The following is a 20,188-nucleotide window of genomic DNA, read 5'->3' as shown; positions in this document are numbered from 1 at the left end:
TAATATGAAACTATCAAACCTGTATTACAACACTGATATTTTGAAATTACTACCTATAAATTTGCATTAAATTCCAGAATATTAATACTTCTCAACTTTGACAAAAGTGTAAGTTGAAAATCTTTTGTAGAAATACCAAAACCAAGCCTTCCACTCAGTTTTCTGATGTTTCTTCTCTTTGTCACCTAATGGGCCACTCATCTTTTATTCTCTGTACAAGGAATAGTAAGCAGTACATTCCAAACACATACATTTCCTTACCTCACACAAAGTAAAATGACAGATTGAGACACTCTCCAAAGAAATCTTTAAATGAAATATGTTAAAAAACATAAGAACATGCACAGAATAACATTCAGAAGCGCTTAATGAGTTTCCAGTAACCACAGGAATATAAGAAGTCGTTAAGTCCAAAAGTCTTGCCACCAGTGGCAATTAAAAATACACAACCTTGCAATAGATTATACATGGACTACTTTTTCCATTTATATCATCTTTTATTCATATCCATGAGACTGTTCACAACCTAAGTAATATGTATTTCTCAAGAAGATGATATAGGAATAAAGCAATTCAGATTCCCACTGGTGTCATGGAAATATCTTGTTAGATGCTTTAAGGGTCATGTTCATGTCTATTCGAAGTTTGGATCCAGCCACCTCTCCTTATCTTGCTTTGCACTTTCCATCCCTTTCCCTTCCCCAGATGACACCATTCTTTTAACTTGGACTGTTTCCAGAATCATACATAACCACAGGGGACACCAGAATTTGTTCATATAGGGCCTCTCCTTGCACAGTAACCTGCCAAGAAACTGATACATTTTCTGAAATTTATAGTTCTTTCTGAAGGAAGAAGAACTCATTTCAGAAAATTTTGGGCAAGAATATACTCCAACACACAACAAAGTACTGTTTATCATACTGAAGTGAACTCCCTGCATTAAGTGTTGGAACTGAGAATTCAGAAGAGCATTAATGCTACCAGCTCTAGTTTGTTTTTGTTCTTCTACCTTTCTTCCTTCTGTCATAAAATATTGCATGTTATATGATGTCTTCCTGGGATAGATTTTTTTATTATTGTTTTGAACAGAAGATAAAAAATGTTTCAGATCATGCTGCTCGAGTTTCCAACAGATATTTTATGAGCAACAATTTTCTCTTTGTCTTGACATTGACATTCAAGATTAGTTCCATTTTTTCTCCCTAATTAGGTTTTCCAAGACAATTGTATTTTTGAAACAAACAGAATACTTTCCCTGAGGGCATCAGAAACTTAATCTGTCCAATTTCCTTTCAATGGATATTGAAAACAAAGCAGTGCATTGTAACTCAGTAGGGAATTAAGAACTACGTGACGTAACAAAAAGAAAAGGTACTATGAAAATAAATTCAACATAGAGGGCAATGAAAATATAGTCATGAAAAATCCTTTAAGACACCTTTTTAAGACTTGACGGAACTGCCTGTTCTTATTAAACTTCGTCTGTCTTCTAAGGGAGGTTAAGACACTAAATTTACACAAAATTTAGCATATTCATATTCATAACAACACACTGACTGAATAGCATTAAATCATTTAGAATATCCTAAATGATCAGAGGCCTATCCAATCAGTTTATATAACAGCATTGCTTATGACTCAAAATATTTTTTCTTAAACTTTGATTGTTCTACAAAGATACTGTCTTTCACAGAACTCATATTTTTTCTGACACGACAGAAAAAAAAAATCCATTATGCTAAGAATACAGTTATAAGATTAAGATAAACAGTAAGGCTGTAAATTACTTTTTATATGGAATTTATAAGTCTTATCTTAAAATAAATATAACTGCTGTAACAGCTTTTGGATTCTGAATAACAAATCCCTAAGAAAATAACTGCAGATCTTTATTTCCAGATTCTGGAGAAATTAACTGAAAATAATAATCTTTGTGGTGTGTTGCATGCAGCCAGTATACCCTACCAGAAAAAGAATTCTGCAGAAGTCTTAATTAGTACTGCTAACACACACTCTCATACATAGGACACAGTAATTTCTACTACATACAATTTACAGATGTACTACATAAGTACATGAGTACACAGGTTTGTGTATGTGTATAGATAAATATAGAATGTTACAGAACTTCTTACAAGTGACTACACATCTACATTACAGTGTAGATTTCAGCTTCAGCTGTGCCTTTTACACAGAGTTCAGAAAGGTACTTACTGATGTGTAGAGGAAACCTTCACCATTTAGGGCTATATACAATCCGGTTTTTACACCCTGGATAGCAACAACTCGAAGTCCCACTGGTATAAGGTTGAATAATGCTGTGAAGAAAAAAACATGACCAGATATGAATATACTATGGTTATTAAAATATTTTAATGAACAACATTGATAAAAAGAAACACATCTCTTTCCTTCATATTTTTTTTCTGACTTTAAAATTAAAACTGTTCAGAAAATATTGTTTTTAGTAAAGTTAATCCTTAAAATTAAAGCCTAAGTATCTATTTAGCAATAAGTCCTGCAATATTTCAGTATTAGGTACAAGTGCCAAATAGCAAATACAAAGCAAATACAAATACAAGCACTGCAGACACAAGTATCTCAAACGATCTGAAAAGAGTCAGAGACCAACATTTCCTTCACCAATATAAATGGATCAGACAGGTAATGCTTATGAGATACCCTGCAGAATACATACCTTTCTGATTCAGGCAATTTTTTTTTTTATTTTTTTTTCTTAGGTATCTTTATGTTACTGGTTTAAGATGTACTCTCATCAAGATTGCTTTTAAGGGGTCTGTGATTTGAAATCTGAAAAAATTACTTGGTTTTGTGAATGGTATATTTGATACAAGCCTCAGGTAATGGTAGCTGCCTGTCCTACTTCAGGAAAGCACTGAAATATGTGCTTGACTCTGAAAGTGTATAAATATTATTGAGCTGAATATAGAATGTGTTCAAAGGCAGAAGTTCTGGAAAATCATGCTTTGAATTAAAAAGTGGATAATAGCATAATAGCAGATACCCTAGCAATGATATACACCTCTGTAACAACAAAAGCAGACACAGCCTTGATTAGTCTGAAGAATACTAGTGGGAAGATGGAGAGTTCACTACAACAGAAGAAAAACCGGTATAAGTAAATTTTACTTCCAATATATAAATTCTATATCAAACCATTTTTTTTTAATAATGGAAAAACGAGCAAGGAGATTTGAAAAATCTACTTTTTCCTGAAAAAAAACACATCACAGAATCATAGAATGGTTTGGGTTGTCAGGGACCTTAAAGATCATGCATTTCCAACCCCCCTGCTATGAGCAGGGACACTTTCCATTACACCAGGTTTGCCAAAGCCCCATCCAACCTGGTCTTGAACACCTCCACGGATGGGTCATTTAAAACTTCTCTGGACAATCTCTTCCAGTGCCTTGCCAGCCTCCGAGTAAAGAATTTCCTACTAATCTAAATCTCCCCTCTTTTAGTTTAAAACCACCAGTCCTGTCACTCCACTCCCTGACAAAGAGTCCCTCCCCGTCTTTCCTGTAGGCCCCCCATAAGTACTGGAAGTACACTATGAGGTCTCCCTGGAGCCTCCTCATCTCTAGGCTGAACAACCCCCACTCTCTCAGCCTTTCTTCATAGAAGAGGTGCTCCAGGCCTCTGACCATCCTCTGGACCCACTCTAATAAATACATGTTCTTCCTGTGCTGGGAGCCCCAGAGCTCAACACAGTACTCCACGTGGGTTTTCATGAGAGCAGAGTCAAGGGGGATAATCACCTCTTTCAACCTACTAGATATACTTCTCACACAGAATACAGTTGGATTTCTGCATTGCAAGCACAATACAGTTGTGCATTGTAAGAACAGGAAGCTAAATGGTATTTACAATTCAGACCTAGAATCACAGTCAGAAGATTACAATATTCTTCAACAAATCTTTTAGACTGCCCACTGAATTCATTGAAATTACCTGTTTTAGAAAAACGAGACACAGACCAGTTCTTATTCTAAGAATTATGCCAGCAAACACACCTATACTAATTTTACTAACTCATATCAGGAAATCAGATGCAAAGCACACATCAAACAGTCTCTGAAGAAAAAAGCTGGATGTGCCAGAGTTCATGCTGAGCAGTTTTTCACTGTGGATGTGTCATGGATTCACAACTACTTGGATGAAAACCAAAAGTGCAACCACTGTGTTCAATGTGGGCAAAGATAATAGTTGTACCAAGCCAAGTCTCAGGAACACAGTAATACCTACATTAAGTTCCTCAAACTGTAGGAATAGCATCCATAAGTGTGAGCAGAAAGTGTGCACTATGAGGCTACTTGTAATTAGAATGGTAGTAGTAAAGCCCAAATCAAGAGAAAAAGGGCAATATGTTTGCAGTGGATAAGTGTATTTTCATACAATGTGAAAACTCCTGGGTCATCTAAGGACATAAAGTCACAGATAAAGCTGATGAAATCAAAAGCTGATAAAGCTGATCAAATCTTTACAACTGAGAAAACATGTGGATTGACTATAATAATTTAAAGATAGAAGTGGATGAAAAAAAAAAAGAAAAAAACACCCTTTCCTTCAACAGCAAGATTCCCTGGAATATTCTCATATAGAAGAAAACATATAGGATCATATGTTCCATAAGATCTTTTTTCTTTTTAGGAAGACACAAAGTGAGCCAGAAATTGTCGTGGCAGCTGTAGAAAGAAAATTGTATTAAAAAGACCTCTGGAACAACAGAAAAGTTATGGAACAGAGGTTTCATACAAACAGAAAAGTTATGGATTTACAAAGAAAAATAGAAGAGATGACATCAGATAACAATTAGCACAAATATGTAGTATTTGAATTTCAGTAGTTTCTGAAAGTCTGCTAAGCTCTTACTGGGCTGGTCTCTGTAAAAATACTGCATACAAACAAGATTCCCTCTCTAATTTATAAAAGATAAATGTAAACCAGTGACATATGGTAGTAACAGACAAGATATCCTAACAGTATATAGGTTAAGCACTACCTGACTTGAGGACTTTGAAATGTTCAGTATAATTTGGTAGTTTTAAAAAATAGCAATTACCCTCAAATGAAACAATGTCAAAAACAGAAAAACGACTATTCAGGGTGGCATAGGATGAGCCTGTCACAGTAAAACTAGGTTTAGGAGGGAATTTACCATCAGGGCTTTTTACTCAAGCTAAAAGGACCAAGAAATAAATGAAACAGGAATGGACAGACAGGCAATTAATTTTTTTGTTTTCTAGAAGAAATTCCAGGATATACCTGGATATGAACACCCTATAGAGGCTGGGCAGCAAATATTTAGGGAATGCCAGGAAGAAAAAACAAACAATATTTTTATTAGGAAAAAAGGTGAACATTAAAAAAAAAAAAACATGAAAAACTGCTAGTGAAAAATAAACTTACATCACAGAGGTTCAATCAAAACTTGTGGAATGTAGACTTCATTTACTACAATATCCATAAAAAAAAGCGGCAGAAATAGAAAAAAAAAAAAAAGAAAAAAAAGGGAAAAAAAAAACATTGAAGAAAAATTAGTGACCTGTAACATAGCAGTGTTTTATGCTACCTATAAAATTACTGGAGTGGCTTATAGATGTTGGTGAATTTAGAAAGCAGTAAGGAGGGGACATAATGTATCTTCTACTGCCACCAACTATTAATCAGAGATAGTCAGAGCTGCTGTAATTAGTGTAAGACCATAAAATTTTAGAGTGTGATATGAATTGCTGTAATTCTGCACATACTGAATATTCAGTATTTACCACAAAAGCTTTCAGACTTTGGAGAAAGTAGGGAGGCTAGTCTACTATTGATTGATAAATGCTCAGCAATGTGCTTCACACGGAGATCAGCAAAGCATGTACCAGTAATGCACAGCATGTGATTTTTGTGTGCTCTGAAGCTGGCCAAAGGAAAATCAACTTCCTCCACAGCCAGGCTGTGCCATACTCTTTAGCGAGCAAGAATTCAGTGTCCAACTGCAAATTTCAAACCTTTCTAGGATTTTCTTGTGTTATTCCCCACTCTAATAAGAACCTGCCTTATAAAAGCAGAAAGCTTTCCACAGCTTGCTGGCTTATCAGATCTGCACAGCCAAAGCTCTACCCCTACCTAAGTGGTGGTAAAAAATAATTATGTCCCTAGCTTCTGTCTGTCTTTTAGACAATCATCCAAAACCAAAAATAAATGGGGAGTTAGGTCCCTGAACATCTTGATTTTTCTGAACCTAGCCCAATGAATACACTGATATGCTGAGAGAGACAGAACTCTTGATCAGCCCAGAAAATACAATTCTGCCCAGTACTCAGTTCTCTTATGCTTAAGTATAAACCCTGGTAATCCACCTGCAAATAAAAGGTGGGAACATCAGGGAAATCAAGAGAACCAACAGACAGAAATGGTGAAAATAAAACCTTTTCTCCTCCAAAGCTCTGAGCCTGTGCACACTGCCTTAGCTCTCTTTTGTATTCCATCTAATCCATGACTGTGAAGCAGATAAATTTACTTCCTTTTCTTATGCCTGCGAGCCTACTTTCACCACATACAAGATCAGAACATGGAGGCAGAGGGCAGTCAACCGCAACAACTGGGCAGAAAAGAGAAGAATTTTCATTGTTATTCTTTTAGGTATCATGGGGGAGATTTGCTGGCATTAATTTGAGTTGGATTCTGATCATCCAAAAGTTTTAGCCAAAGTTATAGTAAAAGCACTCTTTTTGATAAGTAATAACTCCTTCCTTTACTTGAGCAAAATATAAACGTTTCATTTTCCATATTTTCCGTATTTTCCCTGTGTTGCCATCATAGTATATTAACTTGAAATCTGAAATATCTGAAATTAGATATTTCAATATCCCTGTGAAAGTCTATGTATGTATGACTGACTACAAGAAATGTATGTATGTATGACTAACTACAAGGAAATTGCCATTACAGATCATTATTTTTCTCAAGAAACTTGCTAGAAACCAATTGCATGAGGCTTATTAACTTGCTGTCCGTTCTGCATGTGCACTGCCCTGGTGTCAGTTAACAAAACTTCCCACAGCAAATTTGCAATCAGATCAAGGCATGATCAGATCAAGGCAAGGCAAGTATTTCTCTAATGTATTTCCATCTACAGGCCCACAGGCAAAAACAACAACTCCATCTGAACATCTTTTAGACTAATAATGAGTGCAGGGAGGTTGATATTTAGAGATCTGTACATCCATTTCTTGTGGTGCAAACCCATTCTACCTGACATATAACATGAGATGTAATTAAAATGCACTTTTTAGTGTGGCTGAACATGGCCTCCATTGATCTTGTCATATTAAGACTATACTGATAGGAGAAATGGGCTTTCCTAAATTCCAGAGGTTGTGTTGAATAGACGACTAAATGCCTGCGTAGTTCTTTGAATACTACAGTAAAAAACTGCAAAATTCAGACTGAAAATATTTCAATTTAGTAACACAGATTTAAAAGCATTGAAAGTGTTGTTTTTTAATTGTTGTATGCTTTATTTCTAATTATCTATTTTATCTTATGAGGATGCTGTAAAGATTATTTATTAATATCTTCAAACCAAAATGTTCTAGTGGTACGCACTTTAGATATTAAAAAGTTAAAAGTTTCACATTCATTTTGGAAGATATAAACAGAGAATTAGGAGCATGCATTAAAAGATTAAAATAAAGGAATGTTAAATGGGTGCATGATTTCCTGAACTCAAGCTCTTCTAGGTACCAGGTGTCATGAAAGAAGTAAAGCGTGGTGTTACATAATTAACCAAGAGATGTGCACGGCATAGCCAAATCAGAGTTGCTTGGGTAACCTTAAATTTGCCACTTACTGTTTATGAAATAGGGCTAAAAATGAGTGATGCCCTTTTAATATATTTTAAATATTACTGTGATTTCATATGAGGCATGAATAGCAACATTTGAATGTTAAAATGAGGATTATCATGCATCTAGGGAAGTATCATAATGTTGAATTTTTTCAGTGGTTGTCTGAGTTCACATATTCATGTGAATCAAAATAAGCCACTGGGTTTAAAACTCAGAAATTAAGGAATTAGAATTGCCTGTTTCTCAAATTTGATTATTCTTTCTACTAAACCTACCTTTTATTTGTGAGACAAAATGTTGAAGATAAAGCCTGAAAATGAGGCTTTTTGGATGGGGAAGTCACAAGGGGAATGTAATGCGTGTTACCAAAAGCACATGGATATCTATTTTTTTACAGTTTCTCTGTGGTAGGTTGGTATTCCAAAGCAATAATGGTGAGGTCCCTGGAGGTCATTGTGAGCACCTACCCCCAATGTAAGTTTCATTTTCAGCAAGCAATGCTGAGAATTGCTGTAAACGCTAGAAAATTATGACTCTTACTACTCCTGCTGAGTAAGATCACAGTAACCAAGTCTACTGCTTTAACCACAGGCACTCCTGCTTTAATTAAAACAAACAAAGAAACAAACAAAAACCATATACCAGAAACTGTAAGGCATTGAATGAAGGAAAAAGAGAAAAACAGCTAAAAGAAAAAAAAGCAATGTAATGAAGCCTCCTTCCATATATTTCTGAGAGTTTGGCAAAAATGCAGACTGTACATACAAGATAGTTTAAACTAATAGCCCTCTTTTGGTGATGTGATTAGAGGAAACAAAGCACCATTACCCAATGGTATCAGTTCATACTCAATCACAAAACGTAACTACCTAAAAAATACATAAAAAGAGATAGCAACAATGAACTGAAACCCATCACTCCATTCACAATGGTTGACACTTTACAATGGGTTACTCTTCAACAGCTGACTGAAACCACAACTCATTTTGATTTCAGATAGAAGCAAAAGACCCCATTAAGGAGGACTAGCAAGAAGCTTTAAAGACAAAAATGAGCGTTAACATAACCACTCAGTCTGAACAGACTACATTTCAATCTTTCTCTGCACTCTCTCTCCATAACTGTGACTCCAATAGTATGTAGCATGTTTACTGGCATACATACAAAATGAGTACAAAAAGACCTGTGCTTGAGGTAATTTTAACTTCAAGCAGTGCTCTTACTGCTTGATAAAAGAAATTTCAACAGCACAAAACGTAGCAGCATGACTGAGCTTCAAACAGTTTCCTTGCTGAAAACAAAAACCTCTTCTCTGTCCCTTACCATTCACTCACTTTGGTTTCTCCAAGACAGTGAACTACTCAAAGGCTGTGCAGGTGATGAGGACTGCTTCACAGGCTGCAGTGACAAGGAATAGTGCAGAACATACCTGGAAGGCTTGGCAGAGATGCATGCCCTTCAGCAATCTCAATTTCCTCTCTTTTTATGAAACACACTTCAAACAGAAGACATCCTCACCACCAAGGTAAGTGTACTGTATGTCCTATTGACAGCTAATAGATGCCCATCCCTTTGCCCACTGGGTACATTAAATAGGCAGACCACAAGCTCACTGGTCAGAAAAATTTTCCCCTCCCACAGGAGGATGAGGCTGTGCTTCTTCCTTTACAGCTGCCAAACCTTATTTACTGGTTTACTTATTTTCTCAGACATGAATTATCATAAGGAGCTCACAAAATAACAGATCAGAAGACAAGAAATTATATCGACAAGAAAATTATTTTATAAAGTAAAAGAGAAAAGGAAAAACAAAATATGCTGCAATAGAGAAAAGTGATAGAAAACAAAAAGTTCAACACGTCATGGACTGGGAAGGGAAAAGAACTAAGGAGAAAGATTGACAGCACAAAAGAAGCACACATAATCATATATTCATGACTATACCAGATGGACCAATCTTTTCAACTGCTGATATGTTGTTGATACTAGTCGATATACTGGCAAAATTCAACATGAAGATTGTATGTTTTCCTGGCAAACAACATTGATTTTATACATCCTTATGGTGTAACCTAACAATACTATAAAATTGGACTACTGAAGAAATAAAGAGTGAAGCACTCCAGTTAGGGAGTAAAAATCCCTTTGCAGAAAGAATCACTTTAGCCTAAAAGTCATGTTGAGTTAAAATATAATATTACCTAACAACATATCCAAAATATGGATTATATGGATTACATCCAAAATATATCTGGTATTTGGTTGGTTTTGGACAAGTTCTATGTTTCAAAATATTTATACTATAAAATATTAATTCTGCATTTTGGAGAAACTGAGAAGAATAAGAGATGGCAGACCAATGGAAATCCAGAAAGACATGGAAGAGGGGAGAGAAAGGACAAATAATAATCAAAAAGATTTGTAAAGCTGACAACAGAGAAAAGAGGAAAGGAAGGCACGATGGGCTAGTTTCGCAAAGATTCAAAATCCATGGATTTCTAATATTAAAAAAAAGAAAGAAAGAAATAACATAAAATATTCCAAAATTTTTGCTATCATACACACCTCTTCATTGAAGTGGAAAATTAGAGAAAGACAGGAAGTGAGTGGAGAGGGAGAGAAATAGAAGCTTGCACTGTAAGACACATTACTTAGATCTCATACAAGCAAAGCTTCTCTAAAAAGGAATAATCTTGTCTGTACAACATCTTAGTATTTGGTCCGGTACAGAAGTGGGCATGAGAGATGAACACGCTAAGGAAATGGGAAGAAAAAAACAACAACAAGGGACAGGGGAAAACAAACAAACAAACAAAAACGCACTTGGAAAACAAACAGAGAGAGAAATATTCATCAAAATAGTCAATTATTTTTCTCAATTCTAAAAATAATAGAACAATGAGAGAAGATCATGCTATCTGCTGATGAAATATGTTAAAAATGACAGCCATGCATTAACAGGTAAAACAAGGAGCATTGCCAAAGAAAGCAGAAGCCTCAAATCCCTTAATTTCTGCAGCCTAATTCCAACATTTTTGAGGAAACTAAAGACTTATTTATATATGCATAATAAATAGATAAATCTTTTGTATTAAAATGCTTAAAATAGACCCCAAGACCACATAGAAATATTACTTAAATATTCTATTATCATTGAACTAAACAGAATACAAATGCTCTCTGCAAAATGGAAAATTAAAAGTCAAGTTTTTCTAGAGTAAGAATACGTTTGTTTAACATTTGCAGCTGAAGTTATCAAATGTATATATGTCCATTGAATGAAAATATGTGGCAGTATCATAGGAAAAGAATACCAAAGCAATAATCCACACTGCCCATCAAGACCACTCTTGTTTGGAGTATTTTTGAAAACTGCCTACTGTAGCAGTCCCCACACTGGCAGAAATCCTGTTAAAATCACTGGAGCTCTTGCTGGTATAGGGACAGACTGTAGGATCTTTAGCTCCAATTCAGCAAGGCACTTCAGCCTCTGCTTTAGGTAGGACTTTGATAGTTTGACACACATTTATTTGCTTTGTTGAGTCAGGGCCTGTATGATCAGATTTTCAAATATTTTTTTTATTCCCTTCTCTTTTTTTTTTCTTACTTAATCAAAAATAATAAATTTCTGTTAAATGCATAGTTTTATTTAAAAAATACATAATTTTACTATTTTTATAAAATTATCAGAAGACAACATTGGCCTAAATATCTCACCCCCAAGATCCATCGGCACTTACACCTTCAGAGGGAATACATTTAGGCCAGCATCCTGCACAAGACGTGCCAGAGGTTATTAGGCTTCCAATTGACAGAACCCTCTTCCTTTTGACAAAACACATCAGAAACCCTCCAAATACATTAAAAGTGTGTCTGCATGTATACACTTGAATGATTCAATCTGTGTGTGAGATTAAGACATTCCCCTATGACATTCACTTACTAGAATTACTGCTGTCATCCTTGGTTCCATCGAGACTTCCATCGGGGTGCATTTGCAAGTAGTAGCCTTGCCTGCAATATAACCTGGTCACTATACCCTTGAGCTGGGGATCTGAAAGACAAACATATTTTGTCACTAGCCTCAAAACTTTTTCCAAGACTTATCCCTACTTCTCTCACTGTAGAAGGAAGTTTGGTGAAGCAACATTGCCGTCTTAAAGTTGTACTAGAACAAGATGGTTCCTGATGGAGATGGAGAAAAATCTTTCTGCAGAGTATTATTATGCCAGTTTCATGTCCTGTTCTCTGTCTTAAACATCCTTAATTATAATTAACAGAGGTAAAACGAACATAAAAACAGAATACACCAAACACCCATAGTCAAAAGACTTAAACTAGATTAAGCCCTACAAAAAATGTAGCTTTCAGCAACAAGCAGCAAACCTTACAGAAACCCACAAAACTAAAATAAATAAATAAATAAATAAACTACTTGTATTTAAGATTTGTTAGTAACTTACTGTACTTCACATAAGTTCTAAGATCACGTGCTATCTCATTTCACTCTCTATCAAAAGTCATAAATTTATCTGGTACAATATTTTCTGATAGTCCCATCTGAGGAGTTCCCAAGATACCAATCTAGAGGCAGATACGATTCACCTGCCCTCTCCCATCCCCCAGGGAATAACAGCCACAGTCATGGCAAGGTGATTGCCATAACTCTTCTTTACCAGATTAAAAAAAAAAAAAAAAGAAAAAAAAAAAAGAAAAAACAAACCAAACAATAAAAATACCTGAGTAAGCTAAAAGTAAATGGGAATTCAGGTAGCTGAACAGCTAAGCTACCCTATCTAATACTCTACAACTGTAAAAATTGTCAAGAATTGAGTAGGGGCTACCAAGCAACAACTTTGTGATTCATCTCAAGGATGGTGCCTTACCAAACCACTTACTAAGCTGCTGAAGATTTGGTTAAGTGATGAAGAAAAGGACATCACACCTTAAAAAAAAATAACAGCACTACATGTGTGATACTGCTCCTAATATTGACAACATAAACTATTAGGCCCAACTATAGCCATTCAGTACAATATGGTATAAACTTGTGGAGACGTTGGCATTAAAAGCTTGTATATCACATTATGCTTAGCTCTGCAGTAATGAACACAAAGCCTTTGACGCAGATATGTAATAAAATGAAGAGATGAAATTTTAAGTAAGGCAGAAATTATTTTCATGCAAACCTGTGGCCAGAATATAAAATCCTCCTTGAATTTGTATATAATTGCTCTCACAGTCAATCATGCTGTGTTACTTACAGTATCCTAAGGGAAAGTGAAAATAAACACTAATAAATGAAATTGTCTCTAAGTGGAATGTTCTAAAGTTTTCTAAAGAAGCTGAGTTCCATGAAATGTGCATGAAAATGGTACGTTTTTCTTGAAAATACAAAGTCATATGAAACAATAAACACATCTAAATTAAAAATATAAGTTTAAATTTTAAATATCATAGAAACTGTTACTAGAAATATTAACATAAACTGTTGAGGCGTGGAAATAAAGTATTTTATGATAAACAAGTAAGAACATTAAAACTTTTATTTTGCTTTTAAATGAAAATTTTGCTTTATTCATACTTTAGCAAAAGTTGCTCTGTCTTTATATGAGAATGATCAATTTTTTATATATATATATATATACATATAAATAGAATAAATTTTATTTTCTTTGAAAGTACTGCCTTAATCAACCATATCAGGCAAACCAAAAATATTTTCATCATTCAAAAATGAAAAGTGAGTTCCTCCTACACAGGTGTTATTCTTTTCATCTCATTCTTTCAGTACATACTTCCAAATTGACAATTTTAAACATAGTTGCTTTATACATACTGACATTGTATCTTAAAAGACTAAAGAAAATAACTAAAGCAAAATTATTATAACCAGAGCTTTAAAAAGTATTTACAGGAAAAAAAATCAGTATTTTGAAAAGCTGTTTCTATATCCAACAAACAAGAATTAAATCTGCTTTTAACTTAAAGTATCCCACAGGAGGACAATTAAGAGTCAATTCACTATCACCAGTTGTTTACACCTACCACTACACAGGAAAAATGCAAAATTTAGAAGTGGTTTTCAAAGTCATTCTTTTTAGTTATTCTATTTATTTTTTAAATTCTCAAATAAAATCTACTTTCGTACAAGAAATCACACAATCATGTCTATGTTTTCTCCAGAAGCATTACTTAAAATTAAACCAAAATTTACCAACCGATAGTTATGCATTTCAGTTAGCATTTCAGACTTCATATGGTGGGGAAGGGCATGAGTCCCCCATTTATTTGTTCACTCAAGTTCAAATACAGCAAAACAATAACTACTATAACACGAGACAAGAGGACCTTAGTCGTGTTTTCTCTCATTTGTACAGTTTTAATGGTTTTAGTTGTCAGAGAACTGAACAAAATAGTCACAAAACAGCTCTTTCACTCAAATATTTCATTCAAAGCTGGAATTTATTACTAATAACATGATATCAATTAATATTTTGATTATGCCACGTAGGTCTCTATAGACCAAAACAAGGACAAAAAAAGGTCCTTTTTTCCCACAAAACATAGCAATTGCAACTTTCTTTTTACCTTTTTTTTTTCTACAGATTATTAGAACCTTGTTTACCCACCCTCCTACGAAGGTTTTTTCTACTTCAAGGTTAAAACTAATTCCTGACAAAAAAAATGAATCATAGAATTTTTACAAGTTCTTGATTGTCATACTTAATTAAAATAACACTTTAGGTCTACAAATCAGAGTAAGAGACAAGCTAAATATTTAAGCTGAACAGTGCTCAAAATACTGGGAGAATTTGACAAGACATGGTTGTTTTTATTTTATTTTTTATTATTTTTATTTTAGCAAAAAAATTAACCCAAATTTAGTGATGGGGTTGTATACAATGACTCGTTAATCTCAATGCAAGTCATAATAAGCAATAGTTAAAAAGCCTACTCTATATAGTCTGAAAATGGATTAAATATCTTAAAAGAAGAAACAGACAATCTTGTCAGACAACGAATTCATCTCTTCACCTTGCAGAAAGATAAATGATTCTTTGAGGTCAATTTTGAGATACTTGGGCAGCAAGCAGTACAGAGAAATCCTCTGGTCTCTGTATTGTTACAGCATTTTATCTATCCATTGTCACTTGATAACATTACAGAAACAGTCTCAGTTTCAGACAGTTTGCAAATGAGTTTCTCAGATCCTTCTTGAACACATTTATTTATTCTTATTGTGCCTTAGAAAGCAGGAGTTAATAGCAATAACCAGTAATATCAACAAAAGTCTACTGCTGCCTGTCCTCAGGTGCACCCAATACCTGATGCTTGTAACTCCCACCACAGTGATGCAGGTAGACGGAAAAGCAACTATCCTCACCCTTTACTTCCCACACATGCCTTTTTCTTCCCACATGAAAGAGAAAGGGAATGGCAAGAGAATGCAACCAAATAATAAAACACAAATTAGCAGGATGAGAATGGATGATCTAAGTAAATAGCTCCCATTTCTCATATTTTTATTATAGATTTTACGTTAATGGTTCTGCGGTAGTCCTACTTGTGTCACCCAGACAAGTATGTGGAAAAAAAAAAAGTTTGCATTCAATTCTAAGCACTTTGACTTCAGCCAAAAAGAACAAACAAACAAACGACAACAACAAAAAAGACCCACCCACCCCCCAAAAAAGCCCACTTCACCATGGGTCAAAATTAAAAGTCAATTCAACATCTCCTAATGGTTTTTACTGATCTTCTTTTAGGTCTATACTTCTGATTTTGAATGGTTTACTGTGACAATAATGCAATGCCCCACCATGGAAAGAATCATTCTGGCTCGTAATATTTAGAGATTGCCTTTAAAATTTTGGGAATGTTCTCCTGAATGGACAAATCAACACATTCCTAAACCTCTCTTCCACAGCAACCTGCATAAGAGCAGTCACTTGCAGCCCCTTTTTATTGCTGCTTTCTCTTGTCAGTGGCAGCAGCAGGAGGTATGATTGCAGTTAGCATGCACACTGTCAGTAGCCTGATGTCCTCAAAAAAGATAGAGTTTAATTAAGTTGTCTTCTCTTCTCCCTCTAATAGTGGCTACAAAAACTGTTTTGTCATCAAGTCTTGACAGGTTGAGTACAGCTTTTGCTTTAGAACAATTATGACATTTGATGTTTTAATTTAAAAATCTTTTCTGTACACAAACAGAATATTTTTATCATCTCCTCTTCCCTCACCTCTCCTCCTAAGGCTGCCAGGACAGACCTCTTCAGAAATTTTATAGATTTAAAATAAACAAGGTTATAAACTCATTAGAAACGTTACGGCATTTACCTTTCATTTCAGACATAGATGAACTTACAATGCTACAAAACAATGGCAGGTATGCCCATTGTATTTTAACACAATGAAAAATCAATCCCTTAGAATACACTGAAGTTTTAATTTTACATGAAACCCCTTGTCTTGCTTTTGGTGCAAAAGTTTAAGTCATAAAACTAAAGTTATATTTTAAAATTTATTTTTATTTTTTACCAGAGGGCTTTTTGTTGGTTTTGTTCGTTTTTGTTTGTTTGTTTGTTTGTTTGTTTTGTCCTGGAATTATTTACCTACTCCCTCTCTTGTGTAAATAACCTCAGTATATTTGAGCTGGCAGACAAATGCTTAATGGTGACTTAATCTCATTCTTATGGAGAATAACCTGCACTAACCAGTTAATTACCAGTCTGCCACAAGTTCCTCAATGAGTCACATGAAAATGTATTTAGAGTATTTAGCAGTATTTAGAGGTAAATTGTGCACATATAGCATAGCATAAAACTCATATTAACGACTGGTAGCTCCATGTCCTTCACATTTTACTTGCACTGTATTATTTGTATTTCCCTCCTGCGGTTTTTACTTTTGGATAGTTAAGTACTAAAAATACCACTCATGCTGGTCCAGAATAAACCAGCAACCTTTTTTGGCTCTCTGATGCTCCAATAGTCACTGTGACTTGCTTTTTTTTTTTTTTTTTTTTTCCTCTCTGACACAGTCTGCGTTTGTTAAGAATCTTCTCTCTCCTGTTAAACTTGATTTGAAATATCAAAAACATTTCTAAGCTGTTTTAGGATTAAAAACAAACAAACAAACAAACCCACAACCATTTCTAACCTGTTTTAGGATTAAAACAACAACAACCAACCAACCAACAACAACAACCAATGAAACAAAGCAACGCACAGGTTTCTTGGGAAGTTGTGAAGCACAGAACCCACCTGAAGCACAGACGTGTCTCGCCCACTCCACACCCACCTACCAGCTAGTACTCAAGGCCCAGGATGTTTAAAAGGCCACTGCTTGTCCCCTTCTCACAAAAGAATTCTGACAGTACTGTTGTGTGGAGTTTTGGACTGGGATTTCTGCAGTCTCTCCTGCTGAAGCCATTCTACTTCATATAGTAAATTAACTGCCCACCACAGGAGGCATTAGAGTCTATGTGCTAGATCATAGCTGAAGGCAGCCTCTAGCCCTTCACTGACATCTATGCATAAACTCCTTAATGTTTCATATTAATGTATGAAGATCATATAAAATTTTAAAATGTGTCATTACTACTCAGTAATTTAGAAACATTTTCCAACAGGTAATTCAGCTACAGAAGGAGGGACCAAATCCGATGTAAAATAATGCTTCCTTATTTTTTGATTCTCATTTGAAGTATCCCTGTCCCTGTTGAAACACTTTTCCCAGTTTCAAAAAGTTGTCTTTTCAAGCATACGGTTGATATTTTAATTCCAGCAGCACTGAGGAGCAGAGGTATAGTCAATACAGAGAACTACAGCATACCCCTTTCTTCTTGTTTTTGGTGCAAAACCTGCTGTTTCCCAGCACATAGAAAAGCAGGATCTTTTGATCCTTACACAATCACAAAAGAAGGCTTATTCAAACAAGTATCCAGCCAATGAGGAGTTCAAGATGCAAAATTTATTCTGCCCTTCATTTAACAAAGATAAAAACTTAAATGCTCATCTAAAACCCCCATGTGTTCCTTCATTCTGAATATTAAACTCAACTGTTTGTGATACAGCTCTTGCATTCAAAAGCCTTACACACTCCCAACTTCTTTATAATTGCAACTGTCCTGTCAGTCTGGTCTCTATATGTTTCCAATGTTTTGATCTTTTGTTTGTTAGTTTTGTTTTGTTTTACTTTCCATCTCTGATTCTAGTGTTAATGATTTCAATATCTCATAATACACACCAGCCAACTAAAGCTTAATTAAAATCTTTAAAGAAAAATGTCTTTTAAAGAAAATTTTTGCTCTGTTCAGAACGGAAAGGAAAAGGATATAATGTGAACTCAGAAAAGCAATAGCTTCCATTATTCCCTGTTCCCATAAGTAATAATAGTACTTATTCTGAAATGCTGTGGCTTTGTTATTTCTCTGTGCTCACTTATTTTTCTGTCCTCTCAATGATTACAGAGCACTCAACTTTGGTGTTTATTTTTAACTCTACTTTTTGTCCATTCATGCCTAACATCACAAACCCATCTCTCACAGAGCCTCGCACTGAGAACATATTTAAGAGGGACACAAAGTCCTGTCTGTCTGCACTGTCATTGTCATCAACATTTTCACTGAGTTGATGAAATTTCTTGGTAAACTATGAAAGCATGTTGGAGTTCTGCAAAATGGTTGCTTTTCTTGAAGGCATAACACTGTACCATTTGTGCTGTTGTCTTTGCCTTTGTATTGGGAATGTCTTTATGTTAACTGCAAAATCGGGTCTCTTCCACCTGTGTGCACAGACAGTTTGTCTCTAGGACTTAAAATACATTTCTAACTACATGAAATTTGTTTCTTGCCATGTGGTTTTACATGAGCAAATGTGATTGTCAATAGACCTACAGCAACTTGACTCCTTGCTGGGATAATTTTCATCTGTTCAAATTCACAAGGTGATCGGATTTAATAGACTCGTCTATAGCATAATTATTAACAGTCTCATTTACCAGCTATTTTATTTTTCGCAGGATGGGAAGGGAAGAGGTTTAGGTTGTTAAGAGAACACACGGTTTCCAAATAAACATTTTAGACAGATCATGTTTAATTTTAGTAACTTTATTTAATAATTTGCATTTATCTTCCTACTGGACTATATTGTACATTTCCAATATTTTTGATCTTGCAACATATGATTTTATTTTCTGCCTAAATAGTCTTCTAGTGTTGATCCGTGTTTCTTCTATTACACTAAAATTCAAAGGCCTCTAATTTCTCATTATCTAAAATACCTGATGATATGTTACTCAGTTAACACTAATAACATTTAAATGGATTTAACTGTTACCTAACAGGCATCACCTTCCACTGACACCAAAAATTATCTTTGCACAGCTATACTCATGCTCTGAAAGTTTACTTTGAAATGGTAATAAGAAAATTCTATTGTCTATTTTACACCAGCTTTGCTATTGTAATTTTTATTTAACCTTTTAATTTTAGATAAGACAAAAAATACCATGTTTTATGAATCATCTTGTCTTTGGAAAAGCATTTTCTACTATTTCATTTAGGATGCATTTTTATAGTTGAACATCTTAGTTCTACCTAGTATTTTCTTCTTTCTAACTTCTGACAATAAAAAATCATACAAAATATTGCTCAGCATTCCTCTTGAAAACAAAAACATTAAACACTGGATACTGGGTTTAAGTAATTTTTGTGTCCTCATTTTTGCAATGGGCTCCACTTTGGTAAACCTCCCAAAAAAGGCCCCATGAAAAAACAAACTTTATTTTAGTCACAATCAAAAAATACCAAGGCACCACAATGTGACAGATTCTATTACCATTTAATTTATGTATAAAAGTTGACTAGTGTGTTGCACTTTGAATCAGTGCATAAGTGGATTTTAAGAATAAGATTTTTCTGAAGATGTCAGTAAACATTGTAAGCACAATAGGATGGACATAAATGATCTTTTCAGCTTTAACTAAATATATGTCAGACAGCACCTAACTTGCCAAAGAATGAATATGATTCTCCCTTTCCTAAATATTTCATATTTTTAGAATGAACTGTTTAAACATCACATTTATTTTTACAATCTTGATTATTGGTCTCCTTGCATGCTGCATCACAAAGCAATGACATATTTGAAATCAGTCCGTATTTCTTTGACAAACTGACTTAGAGTTAAATTTGGAAAGGACTTAAATAATCTATTGAAAAAGTATTCCGAATTATCATGGCAATGCTCAATGAAAAGAGGATGGCTTGATGATTTGCAGTGCTAAGTATTACATTCTGAACAACATTCCATTTTCTA

General features: G+C 34.6%; 1 protein-coding gene across 6 annotated transcripts in view; it reads right to left on the bottom strand.

The window, feature by feature from the left end:
• The window catches only part of FGF14 (fibroblast growth factor 14), a 409,622-nt gene that overhangs the window by 93,731 nt on the left and 295,703 nt on the right, over positions 1–20,188 (bottom strand). For 4 of the 6 annotated variants that reach the window (XM_048072731.2, XM_048072732.2, XM_048072737.2 and 1 more), the window contains 2 exons: positions 11,812–11,922; positions 2,218–2,321 (listed from right to left, as the gene is read on the bottom strand). In XM_048072731.2, the coding sequence (XP_047928688.1) occupies positions 2,218–2,321; positions 11,812–11,922 (215 nt within the window). The remainder of the gene's footprint in view (positions 1–2,217; positions 2,322–11,811; positions 11,923–20,188) is intronic. The other 2 variants (XM_048072734.2, XM_048072735.2) reach the window with 1 other exon arrangement.

This window comes from Anser cygnoides, chromosome 1 (assembly GCF_040182565.1).
Source record: "Anser cygnoides isolate HZ-2024a breed goose chromosome 1, Taihu_goose_T2T_genome, whole genome shotgun sequence".
NCBI lineage: Eukaryota > Metazoa > Chordata > Aves > Anseriformes > Anatidae > Anser > Anser cygnoides.
This window is presented reverse-complemented; position numbering and strand designations above follow the sequence as displayed.